This window comes from Clavelina lepadiformis, chromosome 8 (assembly GCF_947623445.1).
Source record: "Clavelina lepadiformis chromosome 8, kaClaLepa1.1, whole genome shotgun sequence".
NCBI classification, from domain to species: domain Eukaryota; kingdom Metazoa; phylum Chordata; class Ascidiacea; order Aplousobranchia; family Clavelinidae; genus Clavelina; species Clavelina lepadiformis.
In genome coordinates, this window is record NC_135247.1 from 3560002 (window position 1) to 3576671 (window position 16670).

Sequence of the window (16670 nt, forward strand, 5' to 3'; positions counted from 1 at the left end):
ATATAAATTGCTAGGCAAATGGTTCACGCCTCAAAAGAGACGTGTCTGTTTGACTCTCATGGGAGACGAAAGAAAAGAGTTAACTTTTTATGTTGAATTTAGCTACAGATATTCGGAACATGACGGGACATAAAATGCAATGATGATGCCATCGAAACAAGTGATGGAGGTCTATGCAGACATTAAGAACCAATGCGCAGTTATATATAAAATAATGGAGCCTATATCTTATTGTTATAGTTGTTTGATCATATCGTTACAAATAGGATCACAATTGATAAATAAACTATCAAGATATTGCGAGGAATCAATTTAATGGAAATCTTTTACATTATCAAGTGGATATCACGAAACTTTTATTTTTTTCTAATCCTCAGCTTGGCAGCTGACTCAGCCTTTATTAAGATACCGTGAGCACCATTTACTTGTATAGTGTAGATACCGAAACAAAACAATGTATTTAAAAACTTTGCAAACATTAAAAAAGCTGTGCATGGAACATTTTATGCAATATATTTTACAAAAACACTTTATTTAAATTAGGCCTTTGTAATGCAGAAATTTGAGAAGCGTCCAACTCCAAGATAGTCATATGCCGTTCAAACGCCAGTCCTCGCAAACAAATATCCTGCCTTCGGCTCCACATTCTCTGAGAAAAGGCCAGTTGCACCAACTGCAGCAGAAATCCCAGAAACGGTAAGAACCATGAAAACTATGGAAAACTTAACTGTATTTTGTCGTTCACTATTAGCTAGTTCATTGTCATTTTTTTGAAATCATTTTTCAGGGTTCGAGAAACTTCAAATAACGCATTGATGTAAGTATGAAAAATTTAAGTTGATTGTTGACTTTGAAAGTTAAAACACAATCACATTCATTCATTTATAACAGTAATGATAAAAATTCAAACTGGTGACATTTTTCGTTTACAAACTGTATTTCTACGATTTAAAGCGATGAAACATCTGAAAAGCAAAGATACAATGAAGTAAACCGTAGAATTCAACCAAATGCTGGAGAAATATAACTTTAAATGCGATAATATTTGAGTGCAATCAACGTACATTTTAATTGGACCTTCTCCAACAAAACATATTTTTTTCAAGCTACACTTCAACTTTATTTTTTATTTTGCATTCAGGATGATGACGCCTTTTCTAAGATAATGCTCTGTAGATTCCATTTTCATTCACCTACATTGTATGAAGTTTTGAAACATTTTTACAACACAAATTTTTTCAAACATATTTGTTTTGTTAGGTGCGTATGTTCAGAAGCTAGATGCTTGCGCCTGTGCCCAACAACTGACGGATGGAGCAGGGCTTGGTCTATGCATTACCGTAGGAAATGCGAAGAACGCTTCCAAAAAGTCCTACTGAGCATACAAAGAATTTGTAATGAAGAGAATTGACAGAAGTCGAGAATCTTTGCTTAGAATCACTAACCCCATCTTGCTTATACCTAGATCCGCGGTCATAAAAACCTTGATACTCTATTTAAAAAAATTCGAGTAGACAGTTTTTTTAAAACGGTTTAATTTACGCATATATTTCCAATACGTTTCGCGTTATGTGCACCTTTGAAAATGTATATGTATAGTTATATATTATGAAATTGTATGCACGTATAGCTTATGTGCTTGTTACGACAGCCTAACGTTTTTAATGATCTACGCCAGCAAGATTAAAAGGCAAGGTGTTAGGCTTCTTAGTAATTTCATTATTAAGATGACTACGTTTGCTGAAAGATTATGGCAGAAATACGTAAAATACTGTGCTGTTTTTGTAGGCGTACTACATTTTAACATTTTGCGTACAATTTCCGTATTTGTATACATCTACAAGCCTATAGTGAAATAAACTTGTAAAAGTACGACTATGTAAAATTGTAAATGTACAATGTTACTGCACATTTTGTATTGAAAATCAGAAATGCCGGCTATTTACATGTTGCATATATTAAGAACTAAAATCTAGCATACATTGCCAGATTAATAATAAAATTTACATCTTCGCACTGGCAAATTATAAAAATCAAGACGACATAAAAAACCTGTATTCTTGAAAACGCATTGCAATCAACGACACTGCCAGAAAATCCTACTCATAAAAGTGCGAATAATAGGGTTTTCTAACTTAGATTATGTATAAGATATGTATGTGTGGTTAAGCGTTTAGTTATTAATTAATAACTTTATCGTTGTCTGATCAACCCAGGAAAGACAAATAGCCTCGCGGCAAGTAGATAAGTCATTCCAGGAATACTATTTGCGTGCCAAGTGCGAGTTTTAGCGTCTGCCGGCTTCTAATCAGCATTCAATCTACCATGGTATAACGGTAATTATAAACAGAAATCTTTGGATAGCAAAGCTGAGTTATTCCAAATAACAGACTCAGATCGCTTTTTAAATTTTAACCAGTTCAATTTTCGCAAATATCGGCATGAAACAAAAAGATACATAAACATACCTCAAGCGAAAACCTAGGATTGTGTATCTGTAGGAAGTGTACATTTCAACGTATTACGCACATTTGAAAATGAGACGTGCCCTTGGCACATGTTTGCAATTCAGTTCAAATTGCTGGTAACTGGATTACAAAACGTTATTTGATATTAAGTTACGGTCACTATCCATTATATTGTCATCTTTAGAAAAGATTGAAAAAGTACGATATTTCCAGGGTTAGCACAAAGCAATAATAATTTTCTTGATCAATACAGTTTTGTTTTACAAAAACTCAAGAAGTGGGTGTCCCATTAACATGGTCGCGAGATAGTTGTACTTACCTTCTCACACAATCACTAAACAACTAGCTTGTTTACGAGGAAAAGAAAATACCTTACAGGTCAAGCAAATATTCTTTTTACGGTTGCGTTAAATGTTACTCAGGAAGAAAATGTCAAAAACTTTCAACAAACATTTCGGAGAAATCTTCATCAAACAGGCCAAACGAGTTTGAGAAAATGCAAAAGCCAACTTAATTTAGAAATTTATCAGCGACAGACGTCGAGTAAGAAGTAACGTTTGGTTAAGAGTATCATAAATAAGTGAGGAGTGTTAATCCTATTCGGATTGTACGATAAGCTAAGTCTCTGATGGTCTCGAATGATGAGTAACTCCGAATATCGCTACATTTTAATTAAATTATCACTTCGTCTTTGAATTAACCGATCAGTGACGTAACTCACCGCGCAAATCCGAAAAATATATGCACATAAGACAAACTAAATGGAGATAAAGCTAAATGAAAAATATTAACCACATACTGTTTCTAAAATACAATTACAGTTTTTTACATTCGTAGAAACTTACGATCTAGAAACTTATAAACAACACTCAAAATTCATAACTCGTCTTGAAATGTCCACGATTTTAAAGCAAAGAGCTCAAAAAGTTACCTATAGTAAAACGAAATCCAGAAGAAGAGTTTATAAAAATGATATGCGTTTTATTTAAACAAAATAAAAGCAAAGAAATGGTTCAAGGTTTCCTAAAATCCAGTCAGAAAAGGCATTAAATAAAAAATCCATAGTTTACTTAATCAATATGCAGAAAAATACCATACAAAGGATACAACCTACAAGGGATACAAGTGACAATAAATGTAATCGTTAAAGCATGAAACTTCAAATTAATTCAAAACTAACCAATACGTAATACCACAACTAGAAGTTGTATATTGATGACAAGTCAGGAAATTATCTGGACTTAGAATACTATACCTTAATACTAATTATTTTTACTCAGCATTACTACAATTGCGAGTTCTGAATAACTTAGTTAAGAAATTATTACTATTTTTAGAAATCATTTTACCAAAGGAGTAAATAAACTTTACGATAGTGTAAAAAGCTAAGAAACTTGTAAAATGGTATTTGGCAAAGTGCATTTTCTCTGACGATAGAGATTACATCATTACAACTAACATTTAACGGAAAAGCAATGCTTTTTGTTTTGCGTTTCACAGGAACAGCGTTATTAACTGCAAAAACAATCAAAACCACAAAACGTGCTGAACAGAACCGCAAAAAAGCCGTCGTGATAGCACTCAAAATTGCAAAACGTGTTACAACCTTGAAGCCTAAAAAGTATTTGACACTATCGATATCAAGGATAGCGATGGAAGATAACGCACGAACCGACGGCCTAAAATTATAATGTTTTCGGTATGAGTACAGTATACAGATACGCCACTAAACACCATGTAATTTACTACATACAAAAATGCCGTTCGGACTGGTGGCTTTGTAATTGTTTGTACAACAACTTTGGCTTAAAAGTAAATGAAAACAGACAAAGTAAAGACTTCAAAATTTAAATGAACAAGAATCACTTAGAATAAACGAGAGTATATTATGCAGAACTACCCATCAATTAGATTAAAAATTAAGCAATTTTACTGTCACTAGAAAAATGATAATAAGTTCGCCTTGACCAACTGTATTTGAAGTAACAGTACACAGTATAATGCAACGGCATCGAAATACATAACAAAATATTTATGACTACGCTTGATAAATTTATGGCTATGTCTCAACCGGTTTCAATTATTTTTAATATATATCCCATTTTTCTATATTACTGTATATACGCCACAGTCACTCTCTTCAAGCGGCAACACGAATTTCCCTATGGTGAATGGTCATGACAATCCTCACAACAAACCTTTGCCAATGAGTGAAATTATGATCAACAAAAAAGAAATATGTTACCGGTATTTGTTTTTTGAAGCATCAGTTGGAATCGGACCTCCTTTTTTATCCATGCAACGTGAGATTTGCGATGGATGTTTTGGCAAAGGAATAACGCCGGCGGTAAAAATAAACGATAAAGATCGAAATGTGGAGTCATGCTTCTCGGAATTTACTGGAATGGTTTGACGTAAAGGCGTTCTAAATTATTACGATTAAAGAAAACATTCCTCGTAAATCCCGGTAAGATAAGCACAATGTACCGTAACGACGAGGCATTTCTCCAACGTTCAAATCGTGTATTAACCGTAAACTGAAACATATTGCGTGACAAATCTTGTTTATTAACAACAATGTGCGTCGCTGTGCTTCGACGATAGACCATGTTCGCATACCCAACCACCGAAAATATTTGTCTGGCATTTGTCTGTGATAAGAAAAGTATAAATAAAAGTTAACCTTCAGAGTGCCAAACTATATCCTGTTTTTGTTTTACTAAGAAAATTTGGTTAACACAGTTCAGACAACATCAACAAGTAAGCATGTGTGAGATCAAGTCTACCGTATTGTTTGAAACTGTAAAGCACATTTGAACGTTGAAGTTTTGTACACACATGAGAATATTGAAATGTGTGCCGAAATTCATACATAATATTGCACAATTTCTAAATTTACAAGCAAAGCATGTCTGCATTTTCGTGCCTCTAAAGTACGCGTAAGCAGATTTTGTAGCTTTCTATACACATTTTTGGCGCAACATCATGCCAGCACGTTTAAATTATGACAGTAAGTCATAACAATCTTATCGCCTATCATTCCCTTCAAATGATTCACATCCAAAGGTGGTTTCTCCTACAACAACGATTTATCAAAAAAAGATTTGCAAGCAGAAAAACAAAAGAACCATCCCCATGGCAATTTTATTGCTCAATTGCGCTATATTGTGGCGGTGTTTTTACATCATAAGCCCAAGTAGAATAAAAGCAACGTGCACATCAGTAAAGGATGCTACATGCAAAATATAAATAATTGACACACCTTTTATAAATGCTTTGCTGGGATAAAGCGTTATAGGCAGGGGGTTGTCATCGGTTTGGACTCAAAAATAAGGACAACTAGGAAACGAAAGAAGAATACCACCTTAAACAGTGCACAACACCCAGTCGGAAATTATACCAGATTATGTATGGCCAATTGATCACTTATGTCTGATTATAACAGATTATGTATGTAATATGTTTGTTAGTAAGAAAGAGTTACATAATCTTACATATATCCTAGTTTATCATAAACAGCCCATCGATGGTTCATGGTACTTTTCTAAACCTTGCGTCAAGTAAGATTTTCTTGCATAATGTTGGTATAAAAATCGAAATTTTTTATGTAGGCCTACGTTTTATCAAAAATATTGGATTGTTATTTACGTATCCTTTTACCAAACTTGAAAGACCTTATTTCTGCATGTCACTGTAAGCCTACCAGGTAATTGGAAACAATTAATTGTATATGGACTATAGATGATTACCAACATTGTAGGTGTGAAAATTGTAAGCTATGATATGATAATGATCACACAGTAGGTACTGTATTGTAATGATAATTGTGGTGGTTCGATATTACAATAAGTCGCGATAAAATGCAAGGCGCAAGTAGAACAATTAACCGGTTAACTTAATTATAAATTATTATTATAAGATGGAACGTACATTTTCGAAATTTTATGTAAAAACGCAAAATTGTTCCTTTTGGAATCATTTGTAGTTATGAAACCGAACTCACTGCCACGCTTTCAACAGCTCGTACACAATATTCATTTTCAACATGGCGACCAAATCGCAAACCACTATAGTTGTTCTCTTTACGCCGAAGAGTTTCTACGTCATCACTCTACCCATAGTTCTACCAATGAGGTCTTTCCGATTGACCAATCGCGTGGCATTGATTTATTCCGCGCTTTTTTTACGAAATCTAGCCTCATGGGAATTCTTTTTCTTTGTTTTGAATTCCTGTCCTTAGATCTGATGAGCCGTGACTTGTTTGCTAGTGTTAGTTAGCGCTAGTGCTTGTAAGTTAACCCCCAGTTCTTTGTGTTAGCAAATCAGTTTAATCCCAGCCAATTTAGTATGAATTGGAAGTTATTTAGCTGCAATGTATTGTGTCAGTCAAGTGAGTACATAGGCCTAAGTATTAATTGTTGTGTATGACTATACGCAGGTAATACAAATATTGTTTAGTTGGCATTACTGAGACATTTTTCTGAGGTTTTGTAATCTTGTAGCATGTAACTCGCTAACAGGAGAAACAAAACATCACAGAAATATCATTTTACCCGAAGCAAACCTTTTTGTGTAAACTCATTTAGATTAACGAGACTTAGACTACCTGTTCCATTATTTTTATTAGATTTGTATGAAAAGTGCTGCCGATTAGCGTATACTACGCAGCAGTGCTCAACCAGTGTGCTGTCCAGTGAGCCAGATGAGGAATGTAACCAAAATACAAGATCACTATTAGCCTAAGTCTTGTACGAACTGATGATGAAAGGTAAATACTTTTCCATTTACTGTTATCATTGCTGAAAATTGCTGGCATTCATTCTTGGTTCGTGTGTGTTTATTGTAGATGTTTGAAAATGTGTAATTTTTTAGTCTATGCTAAACCTAATGTCAATGTTTAACACCAGTTTGTATTTAGTGAAGTGGGAGATTGGGATGGTTTGAGGGCAAAGAGGGCTGCAGTAGACTGCTGTGACAATATCCTAACGACCAAAAGAGCCGCATTAGAGTGAAACATTTCTGACGTTTTGCCAGAGGACGAGTCTTGCAGCAGTGGGGAAGAAATACCTATAAAGAATTCCTATTTTACTTCGTATTTTATCTTCGTTTCATTTTCTAATTTCCTGCGTTCTTGCTTTTGTCAAGTAAAACTTTCAATAAATGTCATTTAAAACGTATACGTTGCATTAAACCGCAAATGATCGTAGCTATTAGTAATGTTACTGAAAGGGTTTTATGTCAGGTAAAGACTAGGCCCAGAGAAAAAAATAAGATAATTTTTCTCAGGCTCTTGCATGGTTATGTAAGGCTTATGATCGGTCGCCATACTTGGGCCAAGCATTGCCCATTGTCAAATTTCCTGACCTCTTTCTAACATATATCTGTGGTTGTTGAATGGCGGACGTACCTTGGGCCAACTTTGTTCCTAACATGTGCGGTAGATATCACATAGTTAGGCCAAAGATAAATTTCTGACTGGGCAGGAGAAGACAGTCAAAGCTCCAAAACAAATGAAACGAGACACTATTTGCATGTTTATAATTTTGGTATCTCTTTGGTACAAAATTGTATAGTAAAGGGTTCGAAATACAAATACCCAAAGTAAGAACCTCTGCCCTAAAAATAAGCAGATTTCTTAAAAATAAGCAAATTAATATTTATAAAAACATTGTACTTGAAAATATGCTTAAATCTTAGAAATAAGCACGGAATAGTAACCTTGGTTACAAGGTTGCCTTATATGATCTTTTGCAATGTATCCATTTGTAATATTTAATTCAATGATAATGTATTTCACAAACGCAGCTTACAAAATATGCTAATATCCCTCACAGCTTAATTAATGGAAAATTTTCGAAGTATAGCTAGAGAATCACAGCGAAAACAACTATTATATATAAGTTCAATCATTAGAAAAAACTCAGGATAAAAAACGCTATTTTTTTGTAAGTTTAGTTCCATGTAAAATTTTAGGTCTTAGGCCTAATTGGTTTTTTGGTTTCAAATAAAAGCGCGATAGAAGCTGGAGATGTTGAATACGAGTGGAAGTATTTCACGATAGTAGGATTATAAGCAAGGTTACTATTCCGTGCTTATTTCTAAGATTTGTGCTTATTTTCAAGTACAATGTCTTAGAAAATAGTAATGTGCTTGTTTCTAAGAAACCTGTTTATTTTCACTTACGTGGTTATTTTTGTCTTCTTTTTCGGGCAGAGGTTCCTACTTTGGGTATTTCGACCCCGTTACTAAACCATTTTGTACTAAACAGACACCAAAATTAAGAACATGCAAATAACGTCTCGTTTTTCGTTTCAAGGAACATTGATTGCCTTTTCCTGTTGTGCACTGTTTAAGGTAGTATTCTTCTCTCGTTTTCTAGTCGTCCTTTTTTTTGAGTCCAGCCCGATGGCAACCCTGCCTATAGAAGACCGTAGACAAACGAAACTATATACAGCTAAATGATTACAGAGTTGACAACGGCTCTATTACTAACTTTCATATTACTAATGGTTTCAATCAATATGATTGTATTCATCCTCAGTATCTGGTGAAAAGGTATTAATAGTAGCTTGTACTGTATGTTATTGCTATAAGCTAATTTGTATCTTTACCAAATAGGATACCATTTGCCCCAGAAAAACTAAACTTGGTGCTTTTATCGTTCAGATCAATCACCGATTTATTGTTTATTCAACTAAATTTTTTCTTACTAACTCCTATATACATGCCTTATTAAGATCCATGTAGGCTAATCAGTGTTTTAAAACACATTTAGGCTACTTAATTTTGTTTAAAAATTTAGCTTTTTAAAAAATATTAATTACTCCTGCTGGGAATTAAACTTTCGCAGTTAAAGGTAACAGTCTAACCATGCTTAATGTGATTTTGGTCATGTTCACCCAGAATCCATTTTAGGAATTGGTATATTGTAATTGTAGTAAACAAAAATATCGCCTAGCGACGTCATTGTTTACACGTATGCAGTATAATCGACGCAGGTAAATGTTAAAGTTGCAATGAATGTTTGACATTAACCAGCCCATTCAAAAATAATGTTACGTTTTACTTAGAATTGTACCACAATTTTATCTGGTTACAAGCGGTAGCATTTAATATTGCACTAAATGAGCTTAAATAAATTCATGAAACCAGTTCACCAGATCTCCAAAACTTTCTATCAAATGTTACAAATAACTTGACAACCACCTTACTTCAACCGTCTATACGTTCTATATGCCGTATTGTGCCAAAGGGTTATTTATTATTATATAACACTGTGAGCAGAACTTTTCTTCTTGTTACGCCTTAGGCATCAAAGCTAAAGACACTCAAATAAAGTTTGGTGATAGTGTGATACAAATTGCCCAAAGTCATTATACAGTAACTATCAGTTTATAATAATCTGGCAACTCAGTAGTAATTTACCGCCTCTAGCTATGTCTTTCTTGCGCTCACTGTATATTACACAGACAAACGCACAACACAGTGTTTCAGTATAACTATAAATCAATCATGTTTAGCATTTCCTTGCTTTTTATCTGAATTTGGTGATTGAGTAAATGGAACCTGTAACGCTTTTCCGAAAACTGTGTGGCATTATACCAAATTACAAATTGTGCATATTATTAAGAAAGTTGTATTGTCTTTCGCTAATCATGTCATTCAAACATTTAATTCTTGAAAAGTAAATTGTTTGCTGGACTTCAGACAGTAGTTTCAAAGGAAATATTTTGTGACACATCGATATGTGACGTAGAACTGGTGGCTTTAGCTGATTGGCTATGGCAAAAACGATAATTAGAACTGATTTTGGTTTAATCGCCCTTCTTCTAAGATTCATGTCCTGGAAAAGTTCTCTCCGAAAAGTATAGTTTTGGGAAATGGTACAGATAATTTCTTCTGATGTAATTAAAGACGGCTTCATTTTGAAATATAAGAATTTGGACTTTACGAATGTTGTGCTGACTTAAAGAAATAATAGAGATGGCATAAGCAAAAGAGTCAAAAGTTACATATACAAAAGGAGTTCTAAAAGAACAATTAAAGTCTTTGGCTTTATGTAATCCAAAACATTAATATAGCTAGCCACACGCCATCGCTATAACTACTTTCCATATTTACGCATTGGAACTTGGGAAACGAAAGATCAATGATTAGCACTAATTAGTAATTACCAGTAATAGCCTACGTATGTAATGTAATGACTTACGTTAATACTTAAGTTGTTTCTTCAAATGACTTGATTTCACTAAAGGGTCAATCATTATGACAAGACTCGACTTAACTGAGTCCAGCTAAGGTAACACAGTTACAACAAAAATAGTAGTTTACGAAAAACATCGGGATATTTCCTGTGACAATTTTTACTTAGATTAAACAAATGACGAGGAGACAACATGACTAGACGCGGAGAGACGTCTCAAAAGAGCGTCTGTATGCCTCCTTGTTTAAAAGACGACTGACTCGAAATGCGAACAGGGAATGAAGAGAAAAAACAATAATTCTTTGGGCAAATAAACGTGGTGTCCTGCCGTTATCTAGCGGACAGAGTGGTGAACGCTACAGCTACACCGGAAATTTTACGGTTCAAATTCAAACTAGGCTTACCCCGGAAATAGTCTTCAAAGTCTACCTGGAGAAAAACTTTGACTAAAATAAATACCAACTAACTAAAAACCTGTCACACACAAACGTATTGGCAAAACGAACAAACCTCATTGTGGACTATTACTTTTCTTTTCGAATAATGTACTTTGACCGCCTTCTAACTACTAGTTACTGTACTACAACTATCCGCTACCGTAACAAGCACAAATCTAAAGCCGGAAACTTTTCTGAAAGCTTTCTCAGTTTGTAGTCGACTCGATTGTGATTTCATAATAGTTTAAACAGGCCTACATCCATTTTCATTTTCTAAAGGGAAATCGCAGAATGAGACCGAATGCCAAGTTAAAATACATTAATTTGTATGTAGGGGTAATCCGGTACAGTTCTTTTTCGGAAATTACATGTGGTTTGTGGTATCAGGTAACTGCCTTCATTACCTGGGAAACCGTTACGCGACACCTGATCGAAAGACACTTTATCGAACGACACTTAATCGAACGACAGCTGATCGAAACGACAGCTGATCGAAACGACAGTTGATCGAACGACACTTTATCGAACCGACAGTTGATCAAACGACACTTTATCGAACCGACAGTTGATCAAACGACACTTTATCAAACCGACAGCTGATCAAAGCGACAGTTGATCGAATCGACTGTTGCTTCTCTCGCACACAATCATAGCAAAACGTGGCGTACAGTTGCATTGTTTGCTGTAGAAAATTAAAATTTGGTGACTTTTCATAAAAAATGTTCAGCTATCTGTCCATGTTTGTTTGATAAAGTTGGATTTTGTAATTTTTGAGATATTGTGATATTTATATAATTTTGCTCTCTCCGCATTGAAGCGTAACGTTTTCGTTTACTCATTTACGCACCAATAACTTGACTAGCTATTCTCTTTCGTTCTCTTCTCACAGCGGGGGCGCGGCGTAACAAGAAGAATTTCTAGAAATGTGTCACTTTTAGAAATACCTAATTTACACTAAATTCACTTTCTTTAGTTTTACAATTATGATGTATACAGGAAGCCAGATGATGTTTCTACTAACCTGTAAAAATCTCATCAGTCTACGACGCATAGTTTTCTAGTAATTAACGATTGCAAATGTGTGTGCGGGGTCGGCCACACCTAGTTTTTTAGTAAACTCGCGAGCCTGGTTAGGATAGGGTTAAAAGATCCACAATTTATCGAAACAACTGACGATATGCACTGTTAAAAGCACGACAACTGACGAAGTGCACATTTCAATCGCATTCATTTAATTACAAGTTGTGTGCAATTGCTCGAAGATAATTTTTTATGTCAATATTCGTTGAGTCATAATTTTCGACTATGTTCTTCAACCGTTGGTTGACAGCGTCGTAGCGCTTCTTCCGAGGTGGGCCATCAATTCCAGCACTCAATTGCTCAATTAACATTTCGTTGGAACCTTGTTCCCGCTTAATTTTTTTGACGAGTCTGCGAAGCGTCGTATGGGATATTGAGACACGCTTGCTGAACGCATTGTGCCATCCTTCAATACTATTATTCGTTCGTGGAAGGTCATCTTGAACCCGGTGGAAGACATTCCAACACCGGATAGGAAATAGAGGTTGACGACGATTCTTGCGACACAATCGAAATAGTCAATGTATTCAGACAAGTGCTGCTCATCGTCGTCACTGAACGTGGCCAGGAAGTCCTCGAACCGTTGTACAACGTCTTCAGGCGGAACGAATGCCAGTGCCTGGAAGCATTTTATGCGAAGTTCTCGGTAACGGTGTATACGAGTGGCACCGTGCGATTTTCATCGACCAGCGCGTGTATCGTGTACAGCTGGTATCCAAGTGGGGCAACATCAAATGTACCGTCACAAAACCAATTAGCGCAGTTGTTCAGTATATCCAGATTCTTTTGAGACGCAAACATATAGAATTCGTTCTCATCGTCTTCCTCGAAAACGAAGGCTTCTCCCCTCGGTGTCACGCGGAGTTCATCCATCAAGCCGTTTCCTTCTGGACATACGCACTTTCGCTGTATCATCCGCTTTAATGATGTTGCTTTAGGGAAAGCACCAGCGGTATATACATCACAATTCATTAATGTACACCATTACAAAGACCGCACATCACAATGGCTTATTGTCTCAATGTTTGAGAAACACGCAAAAATCTTGCTTGAACTGTCGGTTCGATAAAGTGTCGTTCGATCAACTGTCGGTTCGATAAAGTGTCGTTCGATCAGCTGTCGGTTCGATAAAGTGTCGGTTCGATTAACTGTCGTTCGATAAAGAGTCGTTCGATCATCTGTCGTTTCGATCAGCTGTCGTTCGATAAAGTGTCGTTCGATAAAGTGTCTTTCGATAAAGTGTCATAGTACCCTGGGAAACATTACTTTCGGATTGTGTTTTTAGCATTCGCAATCTTAAGCAGACACAACGCCAAACATGAACCATGATTTTTAAAACATCAGTAGGCTACCAATGCTGTTTACCCGGAAGTTACCGTACATTACATGGCAGTAAGAGATTTACCCTAACGACTTATTTTAACCTTTATCGCATTCCTGTAAACATTTTGGTTCCATTTATATCTACGATCCCATTACGAATTTACTTTTCACTTTTTGAGCTACCGTTTGCGTTCAACGCGTTTTTAAGTGCCCGCATGTGTAACACAATGGTAAATGGTAAAGCATACGCTTGTCCATTTTTTACTGATTTACGTGTGAACCCTGGTATGTATTTTGCAAATTAGCACAAATACAGGACTTTCCCCAATAAGTAATACCTGTTACTGGCTAGGTTGTTGCAAGTAGACTTCGGTAAACACAATTACTCAATGCACAATGGTATTTCATTTCGAGGATAATGAGGATATTTACTTTGTTTTACAACTACAGTTTTACAAATAAACATTATACTATTTCCATTGGGATACTTTTTTCACAAAATAAATTCTGTTTACAGCATGTAGCGTTGGTATATTCACAATAAAATATACGCAGTGGAACAGCCTTCTAAAACCATTCAGTGAATAAAAATGTCTTTGTCTGCATCTTCATCAAGTGCGTCCACATGGCCTGGAGTAAGGTGAGACTTGTTTATGTCAGATGTCTTGTCTCTCATTCTTGCTTGCATGAGGACATGTTCTATCACACCGATTCTTATGCCCATTTGTATTGATTCGGTTTTAAGCCTACTGAGGGTTTGCTTTATTTTTACCAATGGCGCCCCATCTGTCATGCTGTTTCCACGCTCTTCCATTTCCAATTTTACTCCCTCCAATTCTTCTGTAAGCTCAGCAAGAGTACGAGAGTATTCAGTAGCACCACCACTTGCTTTCTTGTACTTCTCATTTGCTTCTGCCAAACGATCTTGTGCACTGCGATATTCGTGAACTTTTTGTTCCAACTGATTGTTGATGTATTTTTCACGACTGGCTATTTTTTCCAATGTTCTCTTAATTTCTTCCTGCAATTTATCCAGTTGTGGCTTTGCATCAGCCAATGACTTCTCTATTCCTACTTTGTATTGGTGCATTTGATCCGTGTGATTCCGCCAATCTTTATTGTCAGTTCGTATTGTGACCTTAAGAGATGAAGTGACTCGCTCAACTTCAAGCTTCCAATCATCAGCATTAGTAGTAGAATGCATTATTTCTGACTGCTTTGGAAAAGACTTGCCTGTTTTAGACAAAGATGATCCCAGATCAAAAAATGGAGCTCCACCGCCTTCCTCATCTGAGTCATCTGCGGCATTAACAGCTTCTGTCTCCACTTCATCAAGTTTAAGCTCACCCTGGTCTTCCACCTCAATGTTCTCATCTTCATTTTGCTCCTCTTCTGGATAAACAGGTTTGTTCCAGTAAAATTGGGTACTTTCAAGTGCACAAGTTGCAAGCTGGTCAAGTATGTAGCACACAAACTCTCCACTTCCAGTCTTCAACTTTGATGGGGGAAAATCCGTACCCACACCTAACCGACGGACTTCGTCAAGAATATTTGATATTGTGGCATTTGGGTCATCATATTCTTGCGGCATATCGAATGGTCTTCCAGCAACATTTATTAACCATGCGCAAAGTGATGTAAATACATAAAATTGTTCACCAGGATTTGTAGAAATTGCAAAATAATGTCGTGCAATGCTTTTTATGTTATTTTTCTTCAAGAAATGCTCCTCATAATTCAGCAATTTAAGTTTTTCTATCAAATCCGACATGATGTCGAACATGCGATACACTTCCCCAGGACCTCTTTCATCATCTTCTCCTCTTCTAGCATCAGCCATTTCAAACCTTCATACATACACTATAAAAATAAACAAACTTTAGAATTACTCACGCATTAGAATTATTCAAACTCCTAATTTGTTGGCGTCTTAGTGACATAATTTGGTCTTGGTCATTCCTGCAATAGTTGGGGATAAAAACAACATATATTATTACAAGATAATAATTTTATATGTCCCACCATAGAAAAATCCTACATAAAGCAAAAGAAATATATCTAGTGTAACACATCAGAGTAGGTCACAAAGTTAAAATGCAAGTTAATGAGGCACAAAGGTGGCACTGAAACAAATTACCAACAAATATTTTCATTTCTAGGAGCGTCATGTTTCTAGGATTTGGCCTAAAGTGGGGTTAGCCAACTTGTTTCCAGAGGCAATCGTCACACGGTCTAGTTTGTAAAGTACCTTTAGTGTAGGCGACACAAAAGAGCAATATATACAATATCAAATACGTTCTACTTTTAACTGACATCTCTCAGCTTTTAAATTTTGATCAGTATATTGAGTATCACTAATAAAGTATAAGTATTTTACCAACATTTATCAGTATATTGAATAAATAATATAGCCTACAGCCCAACACCTTCAAAGTAATTAAAAAGTTTAATTTACACTTTGGAAAAATTAGTACGTCGTTTTAAGTTGAAAATTAGCATACATTTTAATTCACAGAATTTAGCCAAATTGCCATATACGGTATTTTCTTACACTGGTAAACGAAGGCCGGTAAAATAAGTGTCTACTTCACCGGCCGCCGTTTACCTAAGTAAGATAACACCAATTGCGTAACCGGCTAGCCGTTTACCGAAGGAGCTTTTTTCCAAATTCGGTAACCGACAGCCGTTGAAATGGGCTATGGGTGCTGCCTTTAGATTATATTAGCGGCTTAGCTTAGAAGATATGAGCTAGATTTAAGCTAAGTTTAGGATAATACGTCATAGGATTTACGTTACATTTACAAGAAAATGTAAAACTAACTTCCAACGTACGATATTTTCGGTTAAATAATGACAGTTTTTATAAATTTAAAAAATAACACATTATTACTTAGCGTACAGTACTTAGCAACACTTCCTAGCACACAGGTAAGTGAAATTTCCAGTAAATATGCGGGGCAATATTTCATGTATTCTGAAATAGCGTAAACAAAACATAGACACTAAATGTTATTTACTGTGTTGTCTACCCAGTACCAGCACTTAACAAAATGAACAAAATTTTGCACAAGTTTAATCCATGGAGCAAAAATAAAGTAAATTGCAAATTTAATAACAAATTACTAAACCTGTTGCATCAGAAATAATAATGGTGAGAGA

At 35.5% G+C, this 16670-nt stretch overlaps 2 protein-coding genes and 1 long non-coding RNA gene across 3 annotated transcripts; 2 read left to right on the forward strand and 1 right to left on the reverse strand.

The window, feature by feature from the left end:
- Positions 1–1885, forward strand: LOC143469453 (uncharacterized). Its single transcript, XM_076967146.1, has 4 exons — positions 1–410; positions 559–696; positions 788–817; positions 1261–1885. The coding sequence occupies exons 1-4, from the start codon at positions 316–318 to the stop codon at positions 1409–1411; spliced, it is 414 nt and encodes a 137-aa protein (XP_076823261.1). The 5' UTR covers positions 1–315; the 3' UTR covers positions 1412–1885.
- A 4108-nt stretch (positions 1886–5993) lies between these two features.
- LOC143469454 (uncharacterized) lies at positions 5994–7645 on the forward strand. Its single transcript, XR_013119114.1, has 3 exons — positions 5994–6858; positions 7096–7236; positions 7387–7645. It is a non-coding gene; the product is annotated as an uncharacterized LOC143469454 (long non-coding RNA).
- A 6252-nt stretch (positions 7646–13897) lies between these two features.
- LOC143469525 (intraflagellar transport protein 57 homolog) lies at positions 13898–16392 on the reverse strand. Its single transcript, XM_076967259.1, has one exon. The coding sequence runs from the start codon at positions 15349–15351 to the stop codon at positions 14089–14091; it is 1263 nt and encodes a 420-aa protein (XP_076823374.1). The 5' UTR covers positions 15352–16392; the 3' UTR covers positions 13898–14088.
- Positions 16393–16670: the final 278 nt, after the last annotated feature.

Excerpts from the sequence above, each read along its gene's own strand:
- LOC143469453 (XM_076967146.1), top strand. The coding sequence starts at position 316 with ATGGAAATCTTTTACATTATCAAGTGGATATCACGAAACTTTTATTTT. Across the intron at positions 411-558 it reads TCAGCCTTTATTAAGATACC|AAATTTGAGAAGCGTCCAAC; the intron begins GTGAGCACCATT and ends TTTGTAATGCAG. Across the intron at positions 818-1,260 it reads ACTTCAAATAACGCATTGAT|GTGCGTATGTTCAGAAGCTA; the intron begins GTAAGTATGAAA and ends TTGTTTTGTTAG.
- LOC143469525 (XM_076967259.1), bottom strand. The coding sequence starts at position 15,351 with ATGGCTGATGCTAGAAGAGGAGAAGATGATGAAAGAGGTCCTGGGGAA.